General features: G+C 53.7%; 3 protein-coding genes across 25 annotated transcripts in view; 1 reads left to right on the top strand and 2 right to left on the bottom strand.

Moving 5' to 3' along the window:
• WDPCP (WD repeat containing planar cell polarity effector) overlaps window positions 1–372 on the top strand; it is a 145,736-nt gene extending 145,364 nt beyond the window's left edge. For all 4 annotated transcript variants that reach the window (XM_088160943.1, XM_088160945.1, XM_088160942.1 and 1 more), the window contains one exon: window positions 174–372. In XM_088160943.1, coding sequence (XP_088017069.1) covers window positions 174–328 — 155 coding nt within the window. In that variant the 3' untranslated portion in view covers window positions 329–372. The remainder of the gene's footprint in view (window positions 1–173) is intronic.
• Window positions 373–5,120: 4,748 nt separating this feature from the next.
• OTX1 (orthodenticle homeobox 1) lies at window positions 5,121–9,973 on the bottom strand. 2 transcript variants are annotated; one of them, XM_014890187.2, is made up of 4 exons: window positions 9,916–9,973; window positions 8,311–8,770; window positions 7,649–7,800; window positions 5,121–6,985 (listed from the first exon to the last, which is right to left on the bottom strand). In XM_014890187.2, the coding sequence occupies exons 2-4, from the start codon at window positions 8,405–8,407 to the stop codon at window positions 6,233–6,235; spliced, it is 1,002 nt and encodes a 333-aa protein (XP_014745673.1). In that variant the 5' UTR covers window positions 8,408–8,770; window positions 9,916–9,973; the 3' UTR covers window positions 5,121–6,232. The 2 variants fall into 2 exon arrangements, with proteins under 2 accessions (XP_014745673.1, XP_088017045.1); XM_088160919.1 differs by lacking the exon at window positions 9,916–9,973 and adding an exon at window positions 9,609–9,656.
• Window positions 9,974–12,514: 2,541 nt separating this feature from the next.
• Window positions 12,515–19,580, bottom strand: part of EHBP1 (EH domain binding protein 1) — a 203,678-nt gene continuing 196,612 nt past the window's right edge. For all 19 annotated transcript variants that reach the window (XM_088160923.1, XM_088160933.1, XM_088160935.1 and 16 more), the window contains 2 exons: window positions 13,719–13,833; window positions 12,515–13,531 (listed from right to left, as the gene is read on the bottom strand). In XM_088160923.1, the coding sequence (XP_088017049.1) occupies window positions 13,441–13,531; window positions 13,719–13,833 (206 nt within the window). In that variant the 3' untranslated portion in view covers window positions 12,515–13,440. The remainder of the gene's footprint in view (window positions 13,532–13,718; window positions 13,834–19,580) is intronic.

Here is a 19,580-nt window from a genome sequence, read left to right as displayed (position 1 = left end):
GCACCAGGTGAGGGATCTCAAAAGCAGGCAGAGCCTTCATTCCCAGGCCAAAGTGAGACAGTGTTTACAATCGTCTCTTCTCCCTGGGTTGGGGTGGTATTTTGATACCTGTGTTTCCATCCCCCAGTGCTCTCCTTGCAGCCTGCCTGATACTGCCTGTCTTTCCCCCACAGGACACTGGAGACAGTGGATCTCTCCAAATTGTGCACTTTGGGCTGGTGTGACTGGGTTGCCAAAGCAAAGAAGAGGAAATCTCACCGAGGTGGTGAAGTTCGCAAGTTCTTCAGCAAACTTCCAGCCAGCCCTGGATCTGACCACTGGCAGATGACAAAACACTAGGCTTAGAAAATACCCTGTTCTTAGACCTCCAAATTATTTCTGAGTTCATATTGATATGTCCATGCACAGAGTGCCCTGTGTTTGCTTGTGGAGGGCAACTTGGCGACATTTTCATCAACTGTGTCAAAAAAGCAAGTAATTGCTGATCCCTCTTTACTGTACAAACTCAATGCTGAAAAATTTGGTGGGGTTGCTTGGATGAATCCATAAGCTTTTCAGGAGAAAGTCTATAATTCTTTATGCATTATATGTTTTTACAATCTTCACTTGGAAGCAGATTTGAATTTTCACTTAAGGCTCTGATAACCGTCCTATTGAGATACCAGCAGATAAGATCTTCACTCAGGATACCTCTGTGAAAGAGCAGCCTTTCACAGTCAGCAGCATTTTTCAAAGAATGCTTTCAATTTTCATATCTAGAGATATCATCTTAGTTGAATAACCATTATTTTGCCTTGAAAAAAAGATGCGGAGCCTCTTAAGCATCATTCCATTGGAGTCCAGATTTTAATCTGCCTCCTCTAACCACAAAGAGAAAATGCACTGAGAAGGGAACCTGTCACAGCCCTCTCTATTTTTTTCTGGCAGTAAAGAGGGGTGAGCATCATCGTGGATCCTTCCTCCCATCACCTGATGGAGTGCAGAGTGTAGAACCACGGATATTTTGTGCTCTGTCCTAGGCATATGTGTGGGTTAATCTTGAGTTTTTTGGGGAGCACTGGGTGGTTGAAACCCGAAGCCAGAGAGCTTCTTGAAGTTGGTTTTATGTGGTGAACGAATCTGTATGGTGGACTGAAAATGAAAGTACGATGAAAAAAAAAAAAAAAAAAAAAAAAAATCCCCAAAACCCAAAAGCCATAAGAAGTATTTCATTGACAAAAATTCTGCTTTTTTCCGAATAAAATATTTACAGTCCATTTTCCCCTATGAGTCAAAATTCTGCTGCTTGATGGGTGATTTTGGTTGCAGAACTTCATCCCAGTCTACACCTTTCCATGCACAAATTCGAAAGAGAAGCTTTGGTTTGAGGTTTGAAGGCAGCCAAAGGGTTGCAGCCCTAGGGTTCTGTACACTCAACAGGGAAAAACAAATAAAGAGAGCTTTGAAACAGAGCAGCTGCTGCCTCACCTCCCCATGCAGAGCCGATGATGACGGCCGAACTTGGAGAGGAGCGTGCTTTTAATGTCCCACGGACTGAAATTGAATTTCTGGAAAACACACGGCACAGCGCTGGATCACGGTGACGGGGGGCTTGTTCTGCCTAAGAGGCTGCGACATATCGCCTTGCCATACAGATATTTTGCTGAACTGCAGCCATAATTCTGTCAGTACAAGTGATGGTCTATATGAGGGATTAATCTGACACCAGATTCTTAATCCTTCAGTATATCATAATCTATTTACTTTGCATGCTAAGAGGATTTCAGCTTAAAAATATACAGGAAATGTACATAAGGTCCAGAATGCTGTTTCCTAAAATTGCAGTTTTTCATAAAAAATATCCTCACATGGTTTTCTTGGAAAAGTCTTGTCCGTCCAGGTAAAAAAAAAAAAAAAAGTGTTGAATAGTGATTTAACTGGAAATAGGCAGGTGTTTCCCTTTAGGCTTCAGCCCTGTGACCATTTTCACCCTCCTCCTTCCCCACAGCATTTTGTTCTTGGCAGTGCGACATGAAAGGAGAGCTCTTCAGTACAGCAACTTCCTCAGCTGGGAGGTTCACCTGCAGACTTTTCACTGACAAAATCAAAACAGGCTTGGAACCAACATGGGATTTTATGTGCATTAATTGCTGCTTAAAGTGTATGAATTAGCAACGACTGGCTAACACGGAGGTCAGTGCAGGGAAAACCACAAACCAGTAGTTCCTTATTCAGCTGTAATCATCTGTTTTCTCTGCTCCCTGCCAGGAAGGCTGCCTACAAAATAACTGTAGTAAGTTGTGTTAGTGGGCACAACTTCTGAAACTTACAACAGAATTTTTAGTTATAATTCCTTAATAATTTAAGTCATGCTAGGCCATAATGGCTTCAGTTCCCAAAGCACGTCCTGCACCCAAGAGAGGAGTTGGTCACCCCAGCCAGCAGCAACCCTGTCCAGCCTCTGCTCACCTCTGCATGGCCCACTAAAGGTGTTCCCATCCCCACCTGTTCCAGCTCCCTGCCACACACGGGGGTTCAACGGCAAAGCAGGGACACAACTCGGAGCAAATGCTCTGGTAACCAGCAAACAGATCATGGATTATTCCAGGTCCATGAAGCTCTAGCATAAAAGTTCAGGGCAGCCCCATTTGGGGAATGTTCTCCCTTCTGTACCTCCTCCTGCTCACCTCAAATCCTGGCCCTTCAGTTCCTGTCAGGAAAGCCCTAGGTGCCTTTGGAGCAGGCACTCCATGCAGAGGCAGATGCGGGCACTCAGGCAAGAGGCAGGAGCTGCGTGGGGCTGGTGCTGGGGATGACCCAGCCCTTGGCACTGTGGCCGCAGCCCCTGGGCCCCTGGCAGCTCCGTGCTCCAGCAGCAAGAGCAATTTTAATTAAAAAAAAAAAAAAAGGTAGCCATGCACCCAGCATCCTTCTTGCTGGAGAGGTGAGGCAGGAGCCAAGTAAGTAGGCAGCTCTCTTAGAACCGGGTTGCCCTAAAAAGCGTGGCAATCCTGCTGGCGCCTGCCCCTGGAGCCGGGCACCAGGCACCGTGCCACCTTACCTGCCATGACTCATGCTCAGGGTGGCAATGCCTGTGCCAGCCTTGAGGTAGCCCACAGTGGGAGAAGTTTGCAAAATAGGGAAGGTGCTAGGGCAGCCCCCCAAACCCAGACGTGCCCCTTCCCAGCCCGTGCTCGCCCACCCACAGGCGGAAGTCAAGTCTTGCCCACCCTGCTGGCACTTCAGAAAAAAATTGATACAAATGCAGCCAAGCATTGAGGGTACAGCCATAATTTGGTGTGATCTGGACCAGGTCTCTGTGTCTCCAAAGTCATCTGTGCTTAGCAGCCAGCTTCAACACCATGCTCCAGGTATATGTGAGTGGGACAGGAAAATGCCCCAGCTGCGGTGTGGGAGTTGCTGGATAAACCACTGATTAGTGGCACCTGGTGTTCCTGGCGCCTAAATCAGGGGGAGAAAGTGAGGGAACACAAGCATCCCTTGGAGTCTGATACCCCAAAGCAGAGCCCCGGCCCGGCCCCACTGTGGGGCACTGGATGAAGAGGTTTAGGACCACAACCCCAAAACATAGTTCAGGCTCCCCTTTTGGCTGTGTCTCTCAGTATCACTGATTTACTGAGTTATAGTGGAACACGGTTTATAAGGATGATGAAGTGTGCATCTTTTTCGTTTAAAGAAGACAAAAGGTGTACGTCTGGGGGATTGTGTGTTACACACCTGCTGGATCTTATCTCTCATGTGCTCACTAAATCTGGGAGGGCAACTCTGGTTCATTTTGTGCCCAGCACAGATTTTTTTTTTCCACAGCCCCAGGAGGACTGTGGTAACTTTTTTCCCCTTTAGAGGAAGGGCTTGGGGATGTGTAGACTGATGCACCTGGACCCAACACACGTGGCCCTCACTCAAACTGCCTGTACAGCCACACTTTGGTGATTGCAGAAGAGAATTATTATTTTATAGTAGAGGTATAGATATATTTCTTTTAAAATACTTACATATCTTTTATCTATACGTATGCGGAGAAGGAGACAACAAGAAAAAGAACCACTGAAAGAAAAATCCCATAACATTGACTCAGTCCCTCCCACAGCTCCCTGTTGCACCGAAGGGTGAGGGAGGCCACCCCCACTTCGAGGCTCTGCCATGGCCGAGACCCTGGAAGGCTGAACGGAGGCTGGCGCGGGTGGCTCCGGAGGCCGATCCCGCTGTTTTCCACCGCAACATCGCAGTGCCAGCCCCGCTGTCCACCAGGATGCTGGAGCGGGAAAGCAGGGGCAGGTGGTGCTGGAGGGGGGATGTAAAACCCTCCAAAGCAGCCGCGGGGAGCATTGGCACCTCTCACCCCACCACGGTACCCGCTGCCCGAGGCTGCCTGGGGACACCAGGGATGGGGACACACGGCACAGCCCCGGAGCTCCCAGATGCAGTGGGCAGGACCACAGGGATGGGAATTTGGGAATGCTCCCCGAGCAGCGCATCAATGGCCCAAGCAGGGGAGCCCGCGGGTCCACGCATCCCCGGTCCTCCGCAAGTGGGAACAGCCCCAGCACCAATAAGCAGCTTCCAAAAACTGGAGGGAAGTCGGGGGGAATGGGTGGGGAGAGGGGGAGATTGTCGAGAGAAAAAAACCGTCTCCCTATCTTCCTTGGCTGGACCGCAGCCGGCAGCGGCTGAACATGGTACGGCCGGGAGTCGGGGCTGGAAGCGCCGGTGCTGAACCAGCGCAGAGGGACAGATGTCCGGCTGGGTGTCCGAGCGGCCCTCGCATCCCGCCGCCGACATCCAGGCCCGCGAGTGGATCCCGAGTTTGGGGGCTGCGCCATCGATCCTGGGGGGGGAGGAAATTGCAGTTTCAGGCAGCGCTTGCCTGTCCCGTGAGTCCCATCGGCACCACGGAGCGCCGATAAATCCGTAACCAATTAAGCGTCAGCTAACGTAAGAGTGGGTACCCAGTCCGCCTCTGGAGAAGTGGCGCTGGATCCCCCCCTCCAGAGCACTCGCAAGCATCCCCATCCAACTGGGAGGCTCCAAGAAATATTTCCCTGCTCCTCACTCCCCCCTGGGAAGTTTTATGAAGAAGAGGAGGCAGGAGGGAGGAAGGAGGACACGACACCACTCCATTTATTTGTTTAGATTTTATTGGGGTGGGTGGGACGAAAGGAGGGGAGTTGCCTTACAGTTGAAGGGGTTACGGCATCAAAAGTCACACGTACACTGTCCCTGTCCCCGCTGCGGGGCAAAGCTGCCGGGAAGCACCAGCCCAGGAGGGGGAAACAGGAACGCGGGGCTGCAGCCCCGACCCGCCACAACGCACCGACCGACACAAGGGGCTCGAAACAACCAAAACGAAAACCAAACCAAAAAACACACTCCGAAAAGCCGTGCGTCCCCAGCCCCAACCAGAGCTGCTTATCCCTGCAACCCTTTCCCCAAAAATGAACCAAAACTCTTTTTTTTGCAGCTTTTTTATTTTTTCTTTCCTTTTATTTTTTTTTCCAAAAGTTTTGGGTTTTTTGGTTTGCAGGTTGCGGATCAGCTGGCAGCCTTTCCCTCCCCCTTTGCCTCCCTTCTGGGCAGCTCCCATGGCGGCTGCCTCGTCCCTCACACTCAGCTCTGGGACGGTACAGCCAAGCTTGTGCAGAGCAGCCCTCGAGGATGGACAAAGGACACGAGACCAGGAAAGCGTCTTTTTTTTTTTAGAGAAGAAATTTAAAAAGCGTTTTTGTTTTTTCCTTTTCTGTTCCATGTTAGACTCTAGATAAATGCCAACCCAACAGCGTCAACTAAAAATAATCGTGGTCACTGGAACGGACCGAGTATTTACATCATTCCCGCCGCTCCCCGCGGCAAGAGGCTGTACAGGACTGGCGAGCCGAGGCTTCCGCACGCGCAGGGGCTGAGGGTCCCCGTACAAAGCTGGGGAGGCACTGGCAGGGCAGGAGCGAGCCTGCGCCTCTGCCCGGGGGGCAGCAGGGGACACGCTAGGCTTTTAAATTTTCTTTTATTTGTTTTTAAACTTCTGTTGCGTTTAAAAAAATAATAATTATAATAAACCTGGTGGAGTGGTGCAGGAAGCAAATAAATATCAGTCAGTAGAGATGGGGGCGGCAGGACCTCCCCAGGGCATCGCCACTGCTAACGAAGAGGGAGGAGGAAGAACCAGAGTCCTGCCCAGGAGGTGGTGGGGAGTCCCCAGGTGGGAGATCAGCTTGGGGGGACGGTGACCGGCCCCTCACAAGACCTGAAAGCGCCAGGACGCCTGGTCCTTGTAGTCAAGGCAGTCGGGGGAGTTGAAGTTGAGCTTCCAGGAGGCAGTAGCGGCGGGCTCCTTGTAGTCCAGGCAGTCGGAGGAGTTGAAGGGCAGCCCTGTGCCGCCGTACCCTTGGTGGTGGTGGTGGTGGTGGTGATGATGGTGGTGGCCAGTGCTCTGGCTCAGCGGGTGGTGGTGGTGATGGCCCGGCACCGAGGAGGGGCCCATGGGGCTGAGCTGGTGGGGATGGTGGTGGGAATGCATGGGGGCCAGGTAGGAGCTGCAATCCACGCCCCCGAAGTAGGACGAGGAGGGCGGCGCAGGGTAGCCCTGGCCGTATCCGCCGCCCTGGGTGTAGGACACGGGGTAGGAGGCGGAGGCGGCCGAGGCGGCGGGGCCGGCCCGCTGCATGCAGGAGGCGGCTGCCGGCGGCAGCGGCTCGGGCACCGTCACCCCCGCGGGCGCCGCGCCGGGAGAGATGGAAGCCGGGCTCCAGATGGATGACGCCGGGGTGCTGAGAGAGGCCGGGGCGCCCACCGGGGCTGAGGAGGCCGAGCTGGAGGAGGAAGACGAGGCGGAGCTGGAGGCCGCTGCCGGCGGCGTGAACTGCCCGCTGCTCTCCGAACCCGAGCTCTCCCGAGCGGGCGACGATTTCTTCTTGGCAGGACGGCTCTTGGCCCCGCCGCCGCTCTGCTGCTGCTGCCGGCATTTGGCGCGGCGGTTCTTGAACCAGACCTGCAGGGAGAAAACGGGGTGCAGGGGAGCAAGGAGCGTGGTGGGGTGAGCAAGGGTCCCGACAGCCCCAGAAGCTCTTCAGCCTGCGAGCGCCCAACCACTCTCACCCTGGCACCAGTTGTCCCAGTCCCCACTAACACTGCGCACCCCTCACACCCCCAAATACAATCTCACCCCTGCCTGGCAATCCGGCCACCCCATAGCCTGCCAAAAGCAAGGATGGCCAGGGTCCAAGCCTGTGGTGCCCCAGCTCGTGCATATCCCTGGCACAGTGACAAAATATGGATTTAGGGGACAGATCCTGCACTGGGTTCCTGCTTGCATATCTTCCCGGGTATCCATCGACCAGTTCTCAAAGGGAATATCTCCTGGAAGCACCCAGGCGGTAGGGCTGATATGCCCTGAAGCAGGCGGAGAGTGACAGAAAAATATTAATAAAATTAATACAAGATAATAATAAAAAAAAAGATAAATATTCCCTCTTCGGCTGAATTCCCCGCAGTGGGATGGACAAGCAGATGGGAGCCCACACGCATGCCTGTCCCAAGGAAACAAAGATGAGTATACATAGAGCAGCCGGTCTGAGAAGCGCCAGCTGAGCTGGGGTGGTCCTGCATCCCCCATCCCACAGTGGTGCAGGATTCCCCTACGCAGGTCCGGTACCTGAACTCGGGATTCGGGCAGGTTGATCTTCAGGGCGACCTCCTCCCGCATGAAGATGTCAGGGTAGCGGGTCTTGGCAAAGAGTGCCTCCAGCACGTCCAGCTGCGAGCGGGTGAAGGTGGTGCGCTCCCTCCGCTGCTTCCGCGGGGTGGCTGTGGGATGAGCACCACCACGTCGGTCACGCTGGGCCCCCACGCACCTCCCGCACGCCCCGGCACGGGGGGAGCCCCGGTGTCCCAGGGACAGGGGCCTGAGGCGCACCCTGAGAGCGGCAGCATCCCTGCACACCCGCAGCTGCCGGACCCCGTCCCGCTGCGGGCAGGGCGAGGGACACAGGGCTGGGGAAGAGTCAGGCCTGGCTCCAGCGGGAGCTAAGGAGAGATTTCGTTGTATCGAAATTAATTACTTTTTTTGTTGTTGTTCAATTTGAAAAGTTCGTTATCCTTAAAAATCCCTGGGAAAACGAAGACACCCCGAGAACAGGGGGGAAATTCAACTAGACTCCAGTGTCCCCAGGCATGGGTGCAGGCAAACAACCAGCCCACAACCCACCCTAAACCGTACGGCCCCACCAGCTCCTCCAAACCCGCACGGATGGAAATTTTCCCCCTCCGCATGCTGGAGAATGGGGGGACTGGGGGGCCGCGGTGCGCGGCACTCACCCGGATACCCCACAGAGGGATGCAGCAGGTCCATGGCGGGGCCCGTCAGCCCCAGCCCATTCATGCCGTAAGGGGGCTGTTTGAGGTAAGACATCATGCTAGAAGCCGGGCAGTTTTCCTCCAAAGTCCCGCAGGAAAAAAAGAAAAAATCAAAATAAAATCGAATGTATGGGGTGGGGAGGGGGAAATGAAAGGAATAAAAACTGACAAAAAGAGTCCCCGAAAAAAATCCCCTAACAAGAAGCAAAAATTTTTTAAGCCAACGACAATTTTTAAAAAGGGTACAAAGTCAGTGTGAAAGGAGTTTTTTTCGTTCCGTCCCGCCGTCACTGCCAGGAGGTCCTCGAGAGATCGCAGGTGAAGTGAGAGAAAAATTAAAACGAAGGGAAAAAAAAAATCAAAATAATAACGAGGATCGAGAAACAGGCGGATTTCTTCCCCTGTTGCGAGGCCGGAGCGCCTGGGGAGAGAGCGGAAAAAAGCCGGTGAGGCTTCGGCCGCCCGAGTGCTGCCGGTGCCGGGGCTCCCGCCGGGCTGCGTCCACCCGGTGCGGGGGCTCCGCGCTGGCAGTTCCCGATTGTTAGTTTTATTATTATTTCATTTTAAACGAAGGCAAGTCGCGCGCAAGTGCCGAGAGGCAATAGCGCCCGGCGATCGAGAGAGATAAAGCAATTATTTAAAAAGATAATTGGATTAGCAATCAAAAGGAGGTATCAGAGGAGGGAAGTATAATTAATTTAAAAGCGAGCAGACGGGCAAGTTTTAATTAGAAGTGGATAAGAGTTAAAAAGGGGAAAAGGAAAAAAGAGCGCTACGGCAGCCGAGCGGGTGACAGCGTGGGTAGCCGGGACAGGACAGCGGCGGGGCCCGCCCGGGGGGCTCCGGTAGGACCAGCGCAGGGGACACGACACGAGAGACCCAGCAGCGCCCGGGCTCGGAGGCAAAATGCCGCAGATAAACGCGGAGGGGAGGAAGGAGAGAGACCTCGGGCGGCCCGTCGAGCCCCGGAGCAGCCTCCGCTGCCGAGACTGACACATGTTCCCCCTAGCCGGGAGGTTGGGGTACCCGGGCCGCGGGGCGATGGACGCCGGGCGGGGTTCGCGGTGTCCCCTGTAGGCCGGGGCCGGGCACAGGTCGGGTGGCACCGCCGGGACCCGGCGTTACATAACTTTGTCGGGGACGCGGCGGAGCGGGCCCATCCCGGGAGGAGAGAACGGGGAAGAGCGGAGAAAGAAAAGTGAAAAAGAGGAGACAGGAAAGAGGAAAATCCGAGACAGCTTTGTCCCGGCCGTGCTCACCACCCCTGCCCACGGCGCCGCGGGCCCGCTACGCTCCGTCCCGGCGCCACCGTCCGCCCCGTCGGTGAGCGCGGTGCCCACCGCCCCCGCCTGCCTCACCTGCGCGGCCACCTGCGGAGCAACAGCGACTGGGCGCCCGCCCGACGGCGGCGGCGGGGGCTGCGCGGGGCGGAGCGGGCGGGGGGCGCGGCGGGGGGAGGGAGAGAGGGGGGCAGGCAGGTGAGAGGCGGGCTGGGGAGGGGGACAGGGGGGGCGCTGCCCAGAGCCGAGCCGCGCATCCCCGACTTGTCGGGGTGCCCCGCGTTACCTTGCCGGCGGCCCGCGCTGTCGGGGCGATGGAGCCGCGGCCCTGATGAGGATTGATCACCTACCCCCGGCCCTACCCTTGTATGTGCGCGCAAAGCAACTGCGTAACCAGCCCGGCGCCAATCCCTGGCCGCTCCCCGCCTGACTGACAGCCGCCCGGGCAATGGCAGCGCGGGGCGACGGCTCCTCCGCACCGCCCCGCTCCGCGCTCCCCCGCGCACTGACCCCGGCGCCGCGGAGAGCCGGTCGGCCGAGCGAGGAGTGCAGGCGGCTGGCGCGCAGGGCCCGCGCTACCTCTGCGGAGAGGGCGGGTGGTGGGAATTGTTGGAGAAGTGCGAAAGAGGGAGGGCTGCTCCGCACCCGCGCAGCTCTGCCCCTTCCCTCGGGATGCCCCCCACGCCGCTTCGCGCCGCCCTCCGCGTCCCTGGCCGCCCCAGGGAGACCGCAGAAGAAGTTTCGGCTGCCGCCTTCGCCGGCGCGGAGGGCGCTCCCTGGGAGGGGAGGCGGTGTCACGGCCCCCCCTCCCCGATCCCGATGCCCGCAGGCTCTCCCAAACTTTGTGCTTTAAAATTCTATTAAAACTACAGCGACGGCACCTTTCCCCGCATGTTCGGTACTTAGGGGCTGCTGCGCGCCGCGGGGGACGAATGGACGGGGTCCACACGGGAGCGGCGGGGAGAGGGGCGAGAGGACATAGGGCCCTCCGCTCTGCTCCGCGGGGCCCCCACTCCTGGCTCAAGGTGGTGGGGTGGGGGCGCGGCGGTCGTGCAGGCGGCGGAGCGGCCCTGGACCTCTAAAGAGGCTCCGGTGCGCGGCTTTTGTTGGTCTCCCCAAATCAACTCCTTCTAATTGCAGTGGAGCTGAAAGCGAGCTAATGTTCAAAGGCGCTGCCCGCCGGCCCCGATCGGAGCACAGTCTCCCGGGGGGAAGACTTTCCCCACCATTTTGTTGTTGCTGGAGTTTTTTCCCCCTTCTTTTCAAATATTTATCCTATGCGAAGTGGGAACCGTCTAAGCCGGGCGGGAGGGAGCCGATGAGTACAGCGAAGGAGGTTAGCAAGCTCCTCCGTTCTCCCGCAAAAGTCAGCGACACGGGCACTTCTCCCGGTAACAAAGGCGCCGCGGCCCATTCACAAAAAAGTAAAGGCAGGAGGAGGGAGGAGGAAAAGTTTGCAGGGGCAGTTCTCTCCCCTTCCAGCCCCTCTTCCCCGTTTTGCCCCGGTCCTGCCGGGGCAGTTCCTGGCTCGGGCTGTGCTCCCCCCGCCCCCGCCGCCTTCCCACTACTTCGCCCCGCTGGGGCAGCCCCGGTCCTGCCGGGCAGCAGCCCCCCCGGTTCTCCTTCCCCCACCACCCACACACAGCAGGGGGTATCCATACCCCCCCAAGCCTTCCGCAACTCCCGCGGTTACCCAATCCCCAATTGCGGACGCCTCCCCACAGGCTCGGCCGGGGGCTGCGGGCAGGGCGGGCGCGGGGTTCGCCACCCCCGTCGAGGTGACGGTCCCGGAGACTCGATGTCCCGTTCCCTCCGCCGGACGGAGCCGGCGCCCTCCCCGCTGCGCCGAGGTAAGGTCGGCGGCAGGGCGAGAGCTGCAGGTGGGCAGGGGGCCGGGCTGCGCGACCCTGGCCCCGGCGAAGGGTAGGGGCAGGTCGGTCCGGCTGCAGGGCGGGGGCCTCCTGCGCCCCGTTTGCCTGGCTGGGAGAGAAAGATGGGACACACACACACTTATTTTTCCCTCAGCCCAGCGACTGAGTTACTTTTTTCGCTTTAAAAGCTAGGCTCCTCCAGGAGGAGAGGATGCCCACCCGCGGCCCCCTTGGCCCCAGGGGCAGCCCCACGCTTCGGGGCTCAGCAGCTCCTGGTGCCCGGCCGGGCAGGCAGCACCGCTGGCTTTGCCGCCCCTCCCCTCCCGATCCTCAGCCGCGCTCCGCAGCCGCGGAGCTCCGGAGCGTGCTTCCTGCCGTTCCTAGCCTCTCTTCCTTTTACGGGAGGGCAGAAGGGCACGGCGGAGCCCGCTGCCCAGCCCCCCCCGGCGCCAGGGTGTTCCGCGCATCTTCTCCTCAAACTTCGCATGGGGCCAAATCCACCTGCAGACCCCGGGGCAGCTACCAGTTTCCCAGGCCGGTACATCCCGCGGCACCGGCGGCCGCTCGCACAAAACCGGACGCTACCCTCCTCCACGGGAGACTCTTTTTGGCGGAGCGGGCCGCAGTCGCACCTGGAGCCGCCGGCGCTGTTGCGGTCTCTCGCGGAGCGGCAGCAGCGACTCTGGAGGGCTCGGGCTCCTTCCGCACGGCACTGATCCCTCCCGGGTGCGTCCCTTGCGCGCCCGCAGCCGGGCTTTGGCCGCGCATCCCCTACGCCGCTGGCGGGCGGCATTGGCACCGCGGGGAAAAGTTTTCCCTCCTCGAATTTCATTTTATTAAAATCAAACGAAAAACTTTTCTGTCCGGTGGGTTTCGTTGCGTGGGCGAAGCGGCGGCGGCCCGCGGTCCCCCCTCCGGCGGGATCGGTCCCTTTCCGTCCCCCGAGCCGCCTTCTCGGCCATCTGAGGGCGGGAGGGGTGACGGGAGTTTCCCAGGTAAAGAGAAAAGCGGCGGTTACGGTAAGAAAGATTCAGGTTTTATTGAAAATCTTATATATGACTGGGTGTTGTAATAAATAAACGAGACGAGCTCCAAGAAGGGACGATGCGAGCGCGGGACACGTTTGGGGTCACACGGACGGGGCGGGGTGCGGTGGGGAACGCGGCTGGGCGCAATAAATAACGCGGAGCGGGCGGCGCGGTCCGGTCCGGTCCAGTTCGCGGGGCACGCGGGTGGGAAGTGTCGCGCTGTCCCAGGCCGGGCCGGTCTCTGCCCCGGGCTGCCCCACTCTGCTCGCAGCCGTTCCCAGGGTTTTGTGCCAGCTCTGGGGGAGAAGCCCCCCGAGTAAACCAGAGCAGCTCGGCTCTACTCTCGGGGAAATGTAAAACTGATGTAATAAACCACTGGTAAATACAACACATTTTTAATAATAACTGGGGTGGATCTGACCTAACTATAAAATGTAGGTAGCTTATTAAGTATTACATATGGCAGGACTAGATGAAACCATTCCCAATGATTTTTTTTCCTATATCCCCCTCTCTAATCCTATTACGACAAAAACATTTTTATTTCAAAACTCAGCCCTCCTCCAGCTACAGAAACCAGGACAAACTATTTCTTCTCTTCCTTCCGACCATCTCCGGCATCGCCCTCACGCCAGGGGTCTCGGCGATTCCATTTCCAACGCCTTCGGAGGAGAGCTGAGCCCACACGGAAATCATGGGACAACGCGAGTTCGCTTGAGTGGAAAACAAAAAACAACGGAGTGGGGCCCGGCGCAGCCTAGATCTGGCCTAAGAAAATGGGAAAAAGTTTAATTTTTTTTTTCAAAGCATCTTTTTTTTTTTTTTTTTTTTTTTTTTTTCCAGTCTCATGTCGGCATTTTAAGAACGTAAGAAAGCCGCGCTGCGATTTCGCTGCCGCCGAGGGAAGGCCGCTCACTGGAGAATGCATTTCTCTTCCTTCTTGGCCATCTTGCCTTTGTTTTGCTCGAGGGTCCTCTCCAAATGCTCGTCCTCTTCCTCGGCCCTGCGGAAAGAGACGGCGGGAGGTGCGCTGAGGGGCTGCGCGGGATGCGCGCCGGCCCCGCTCGCCTCCGCGGCCGCGCCGAGTTCCCCCACGGCCACGGCGCCCGCGGACTTGGACCAAACTTTCTGTGGGGACCGAGGCGTCTCGGCGGGGACGTCGTCCCCCTCCCTCCCTTTGCCCGACTCACTGCTTCTCCTGGGCGTCCAGATCCCTGACCAGCGCGTCCCGTTTATTAACGAGAATAACGAGTTCGTCCAGCAAGAGCTGCTCTCGCCTCTTCTGCGCCTCGGTCTTCTGCCAGTCTGCGGGAGAAGCACAACAAGAGCACCGGTGAGCGCGGCGGCCGCCAGCGCCCGGCACAGCCAACCCGGCCGGAACCCGCGCCCGGTACGGCCCGGTACGGCCCAGTACAGCCCAACGCAGCCTGGCACAGCCCGGACCGGGCCCGGCCTCTCTCCCCAGCGAGGCTACCGCGGGGACAAGCGCAGCCCGGCGGCGTTTGGCCCACCTTGGCTTGGGGGAGCTCAGTAGCGATTTTGGGGTCGTTTGGGTGGGGATTTCTTTCCTCTTTTTTTATTTTTTAATTTTTTTTAATTTTTTTTTAATTTTTTTTAGTATAGAATTTGTTTTGTTTTACCCCACCCCTGAGTCTCCTGGCGAACATGGCCACTGCAGGGTTTGCCCTCCCGGAGGAATGCCCGCTTCACGCAGCCCGGCTCCTCTCTGCGCATTCCTCGCCCGCTCTCAGCGGCTGGAGGAATCTCACACAGCGCACCATATGCTCCGCAGTAACTTTAAAGGCAGGTATCGCTTAATTAGCATTTCCCACTTTGAAGTAAAAATACACTTGCTACAGAATATCGCGGGGCCCCTCCAGCCCCGGAGCTGGCAGCCAGCGGCGGGAGGGCAGCCTCGCTATTCCCGAAGGGATTCCTGTGGCCGTGGCCCGCCGGAGCCCGGCCGGGCCCGGCGCAGCCCCCTGAGGCCGCCCGCAGCCCTCGGCTCTCCAGCCAGACCGTGAGGGCTTGTCGCTGTCAGTCAAGCCCCAGCCTTCCCCGCCTCCCTTATTAAGAAGGTAAACAATGAAAAGCAGGAGCAGTAGATTATGAAGGAGATAGCAGGACAATTGAGGAGCGGGAGGGAAAGAGAACACCAGCTCCAAAAAAAAACCCCCCAAAAAATAACCACCGGGAGAAACCATCGCCATCGGCCCGGCGGTGTCCTCCTCTTCCTCGGCCGCACTTCCCGAAGGCGAAGGGGAGAGAGGGTGCAGTCCTTCTGGCTTTCACCCCCACCCACCCGCGCTCTCCATTGCCCTGGGCAATGTTAAAACTCACATGGCTGGTGCTTATTCAGATAAGCCGAACAATGCTCCCCACCGGTTACCATGTGAATCTTCACAAACCCCGCAAGAATGCGGTGGTTCAAATCCCCCTGACCCCCCTCCAAAGCCAAATTTATTCAAGACAGCAAACTGCTCAGAAGCTTTATGAAAGCAAGTGGTGCTAGAGGGAATTCAGCCTTGTATTTACAAATTAAAAATTAGATGCATCATCGTGCAATGAAGGTTGGAAGAGCGGCAGAAAGGCAGGAATGTGTAACCGCTTTTATCGCGCCCTCCCCGCCGTCTGCCTGGGCACACGGGCCCACGAGCAAGCTCCAGGAAAAGCAGCACGCAGGAAAACCCACGGCACACGCGCGTGCAGGCGCTGCGAGCAGCGAGCACGCACGGCTGCGTCCTGCAGGCAGCGGTGGAGCCGTCGCCGTGGCACCAGAGCCCTTCCCGGAGCACCGGTCTGGCAGGGCACTGCCCAAACTTCCCGGGAGTTCTTTCTTTTTTTCATTTTTTCCTCCTTATTTTCCTGGTTCTCCTTCTTTTCCTTTCCCAATTTATTTTTTTAAAATGTGTCCTTTCCTGTCCACCGTTGCTAAGGAAATAATTTTTTCAGGTGCACACAGATTAGAAGTGGAGTTAGCAGCCAAAATCACTGGCAATCCAAGCCATTTTTTCCTGCCACAAAGCTGCTTTAATTTGGGTAGCAGCCTTTTAGGTGCTGCTTCTTGGATCAGTCTCTCGATTTTCACTGCTTCTTCTCCTTCTGCTCCTTTTGGGCAAAGCTCCTTCACTTCAACCCTTTTAAAACACACTGCTCTGCCACTCTGCAAGTCAGAGCTCCAAACCGGAGCATTTTGCCCCATTTTGCCTTTTATTTGTAAAAGCCCCTCACACGCAATGAGATCTCAGCATGACAACATCACCCCGAAAAGGGCCATGGCAGCAAGCCAGACAGAAAAGGAGAGAGAGAGAGAGACATGGCAGAGGATTTCAGGGGTGTTTGCCTCCCCTAGACAAGGTCCCCAACTTTCGGGTTAACTTTCCCCCGATTTCAGCTGGGAATTGTGCTGAGACTCAGGCTCCCTGGCACATCTCGGCACACGAAGCTCTGGATGAAAAGGGATTTGAAATCCATTGACTGTACCTGGACTTTATATAATTTTTTTCAATTTTGATGGTTTTCACTTCTTATTTTTAAAGCTCTTTTTGTTTATTTGTTCATCCCCTGTTCTCCAGTTGCAGCAGCAACTTTAGTGTTTAAAGAGCAAACAAGTCAGAATATTTCAGCATATGTTTTGCTCAGTCCCTCACTACTTTTCTCTGTTAAGTCCCTTCCTAAGTGCTACAAGTTTTGTTGCTTCATCTTACAGCCCTGTGAAATAAATAATATCCTACTAGGATTTCATGGAACAAAACTGTGTATTTGTTTAGGTTTTTGTTTGGTTGGTTTTTTCTACATTTGCTTATTATTAATGTTTGAAATACGCCATGGGAAAACCTGCTGCTAGAAATATTCCCTTGCAATTTTACTTCCATTTCTAGAAAAGGAGTCTGCCTTTCCTCCTCCCAAAATAAAGAGTCAAGCAGCAATTGGTTAAAAGGGTAACTGACTCTAAGTATTTAAATAACATTTTATAGGTGACTACCTTGCAATTTTGTTTTATCCTACAAAACACTGCTGGGCAGCAGTTTTGGGAAGCATCTCTATGTTTAAAAAAGCAACTGTGTTCAAGTTTGATTCCTACCTGTTGTACCTTTTAAGCCAGGATTACCTATAACACCTGTTACATACAGTTACCCAGGCTGACTGCAATTCTGGGAAGCTACAATATGGGCTGTGATTAATTTCAAGATTTCAGAATAATACTGTTATAAAAGCTACACTCTGGACAAAAATAGAATTAAGCTTTGAGGCTGTATATGAGCTAAAAGTGTTGAAAGTTAAAGCCCCCTTGCCACCACTCACGACGGGCAGTTTAAAATGACAGAGTTTGCTAAATTCACATTGAAGTAGAAATGTTTTCAATTATTCATTTTCATTGACTTCATATTGTCTTTTTTTTTTCTACCCACTGCTTAAACTGATAATTAGTTTGAGCAAACACACGTTCAGTTCCCATAGAAATGCTTTAATAGAAATGGTTGAAAGTTCTCGTAGTAAAACCTTCAACCTTGCCACTATAATAAATAAGCCTGGCACTTTGATGAAAATTAACACTAGTTTTGTAAAGAGCACATTGGGGGATTGCAGTGAGGTCTTATCTTTAGTTCCAGTCAACTAGCAATCCTGAAAGAGTTTGCATCATCATCAGAGCAGGCCATTTGATAGGATTCTGCTGCTGAACCTAATCAATCTATGGAATACTGTGGCTGTGCGGTGTAACAAAGCTAAAATAGATTTACAAATGGAGTTTTAGAGGATAAGCTCCTCCACAGGATTACATATTGATTTTAAATATAAAAAGCTTATCATATAAACCATAACTACAAAAATAGTGAACCTATGCATAAATCCTTTTAGAAGAGTACCCACTTCAAACTGTAAGCCAAGAATAAATCAAGATGTACAAAATCTGAAAGAAGATCCATTTCTCGGGCAGAAAATGAACACACCACCCAAGACGTGCAAAAATGAACTTATATTTTCTAAGGAGGCATTAAAACTCGACTGAAATAAATAAAAGAAAGGAGTGAGAGGAAAGGTAGCTGAAAGTGAGGCATCCCGGCATTCGGCTGCAGCTGCAGTAAAAACCAGGCTCTGAAACGCAGCACCTTGTGCACAGGAGCAGCTGGCTCCGAACAGCCAGGCTGGACGCCCGGGCGTGTGCAGAGGTGAAAACGGACCCCGTTTACCTGCATTTTCTTTGGCCTGTTAGTGAGGAGTTTCCGGCCTTTCTCGGTCGGAACAGTCCAAGAGGAACACTTTCTATCTGGAAGCGGGCAATGCGTTAACTCTCCCTTTCTTATCCCTACGGCTCCGTGGGGAAGGGGGGGAATATGCCTCTTTTTTACCACCCTGGGTCATTCATGTGCTCCTCGTGAAGTGCCGTAACCCTCCAAGAGGTCATTCAGCTCCCGGTGTCTGCAGATGAGCGGCCGGGAAGGAGCCACTGTCTCCACATCAATGAGCATCCTAACGGGCAGCACCTCCGGCCGCCAGCGCTGCCCGCACGCTGCCCAAGCAGGCACGGCAGAACCGCCTTTATCTGCCATCAGCAGGCTCCCACCTTCTGCAAAGCTCTTTTTTCCCCTGTCATCAACCAGCTAAGTAAATTGGTTGACAGATTTTTAAACAGCATAGTCTGGCGTGGAAGAGTTAGAGCAATTTACCAAGACAGTAATTACCACCTTTCAAAGATTTTCTAAGTTCCAGTTTGGGTTGGTGTGTTCTGCCTTTCTTTTACACAAATAAACTGCTCCCATCCTGTTACATATATGTGTGTCTGTGTGTGTACACATATATGTATTTTTTTTCCTGCCCATATACTTTGGTTTTGGAACTGGCGCTGGTAAAAGTGAGATCTGTCTTTTCAACTCTTTCAGGGAGCCCATTAGCAATCGGCTAAATGGCCTCGAGCCGACAGTGCTGGGCTGTCCGGGCAGCCCCTGCTTCTTCAGAGAAATCACATTGGAAACGGGGTGGGTTGAGCAGTGCTTCCCAAAAAGTTGCATCTTTGCATCTTCTGAACACAGAAAACACTGACGCACACACCGAGAGGCGAGATGTCACAAATGCGTATTTTGAGTTTTCACAGGTGTTTTCCTGGAAGAGTTTTTCCTTTAATTTTTTTTTTTTTTTTTTTTTTTTTTGGTAAAAGCAGGTAACTGTTAAAAGTTCTAGAAGACCAATAATGTTAATTGAGAGTTAAAATGCTACATGAGGACTTTGTTGCATAAATTAAAAAATCTCCCAAAATAACCAAAATTTTCCAGCACTTATGTTTGCTTTCTCTGTTTATTATATCACCAGCAGCATATTAAAAGAGAAAAAAAAGAGGAAAAAAAATAGAAGGAAAAAAGATGGTTTTCTGGAGTTTGGGCATCCCTCTCTGAACTTACAAAAATAAATTTAAAAAACTTTTTTTTTCAGACAATGTGTAAATGGCACAAGCTGCTAGACATTCAAAGGCTGCTGCTAGGACATTCCAAGGCAGGATACATATGAGGCAATTAAACACTGAAAGTTTAGATTTAAATCCAGAATCTCTTAGCTCCTCTCTAGTTTTAGATTATTTAACATTTTAAATATTTCATTATGATTCCAAATCAATCTGGCTTGTCTCTGCAGAAAGCAATGTACGTATTTATGACTCAGGATTATCCAAGAATATAGTGAAGATAGTCTTATGCAAAAAATATAACTACAGATGGAGAGATATGAAAAAGCTACCTGAAACCTGCTGCTTTTTTCCAACAAACTTATGCTTCCAGTGAAGTCTCCAAACTAATTAGAATTGATTTATTATGGATCAGGTATCTTATCAGGTGAAGAAAGAAATTACCATGGACAGTCAAAGGGTTGAGAGGTCAATACAGAATAGCAAAATCAATTTGCATTGATTAGACAAAAGGTCCATTTTACAGAGCCCAAAGGATTAACTTTAAAGCAAACATCTTTGAACTGTAAGGCAGCATTTGTGACTGAGAGGTATAAGTGATGCAGCATTAGAAAACACTTAAGATATTTAAATCAGAAAATAATGCAAACAATGG

The sequence above is a fragment of the Sturnus vulgaris genome, chromosome 3 (assembly GCF_052056855.1).
Source record: "Sturnus vulgaris isolate bStuVul1 chromosome 3, bStuVul1.hap1, whole genome shotgun sequence".
Taxonomy (NCBI): Eukaryota; Metazoa; Chordata; class Aves; order Passeriformes; family Sturnidae; genus Sturnus; species Sturnus vulgaris.
The sequence above is the reverse complement of the archived record's forward strand: the minus strand, read 5'-3'. Positions and strand labels throughout refer to the sequence as shown.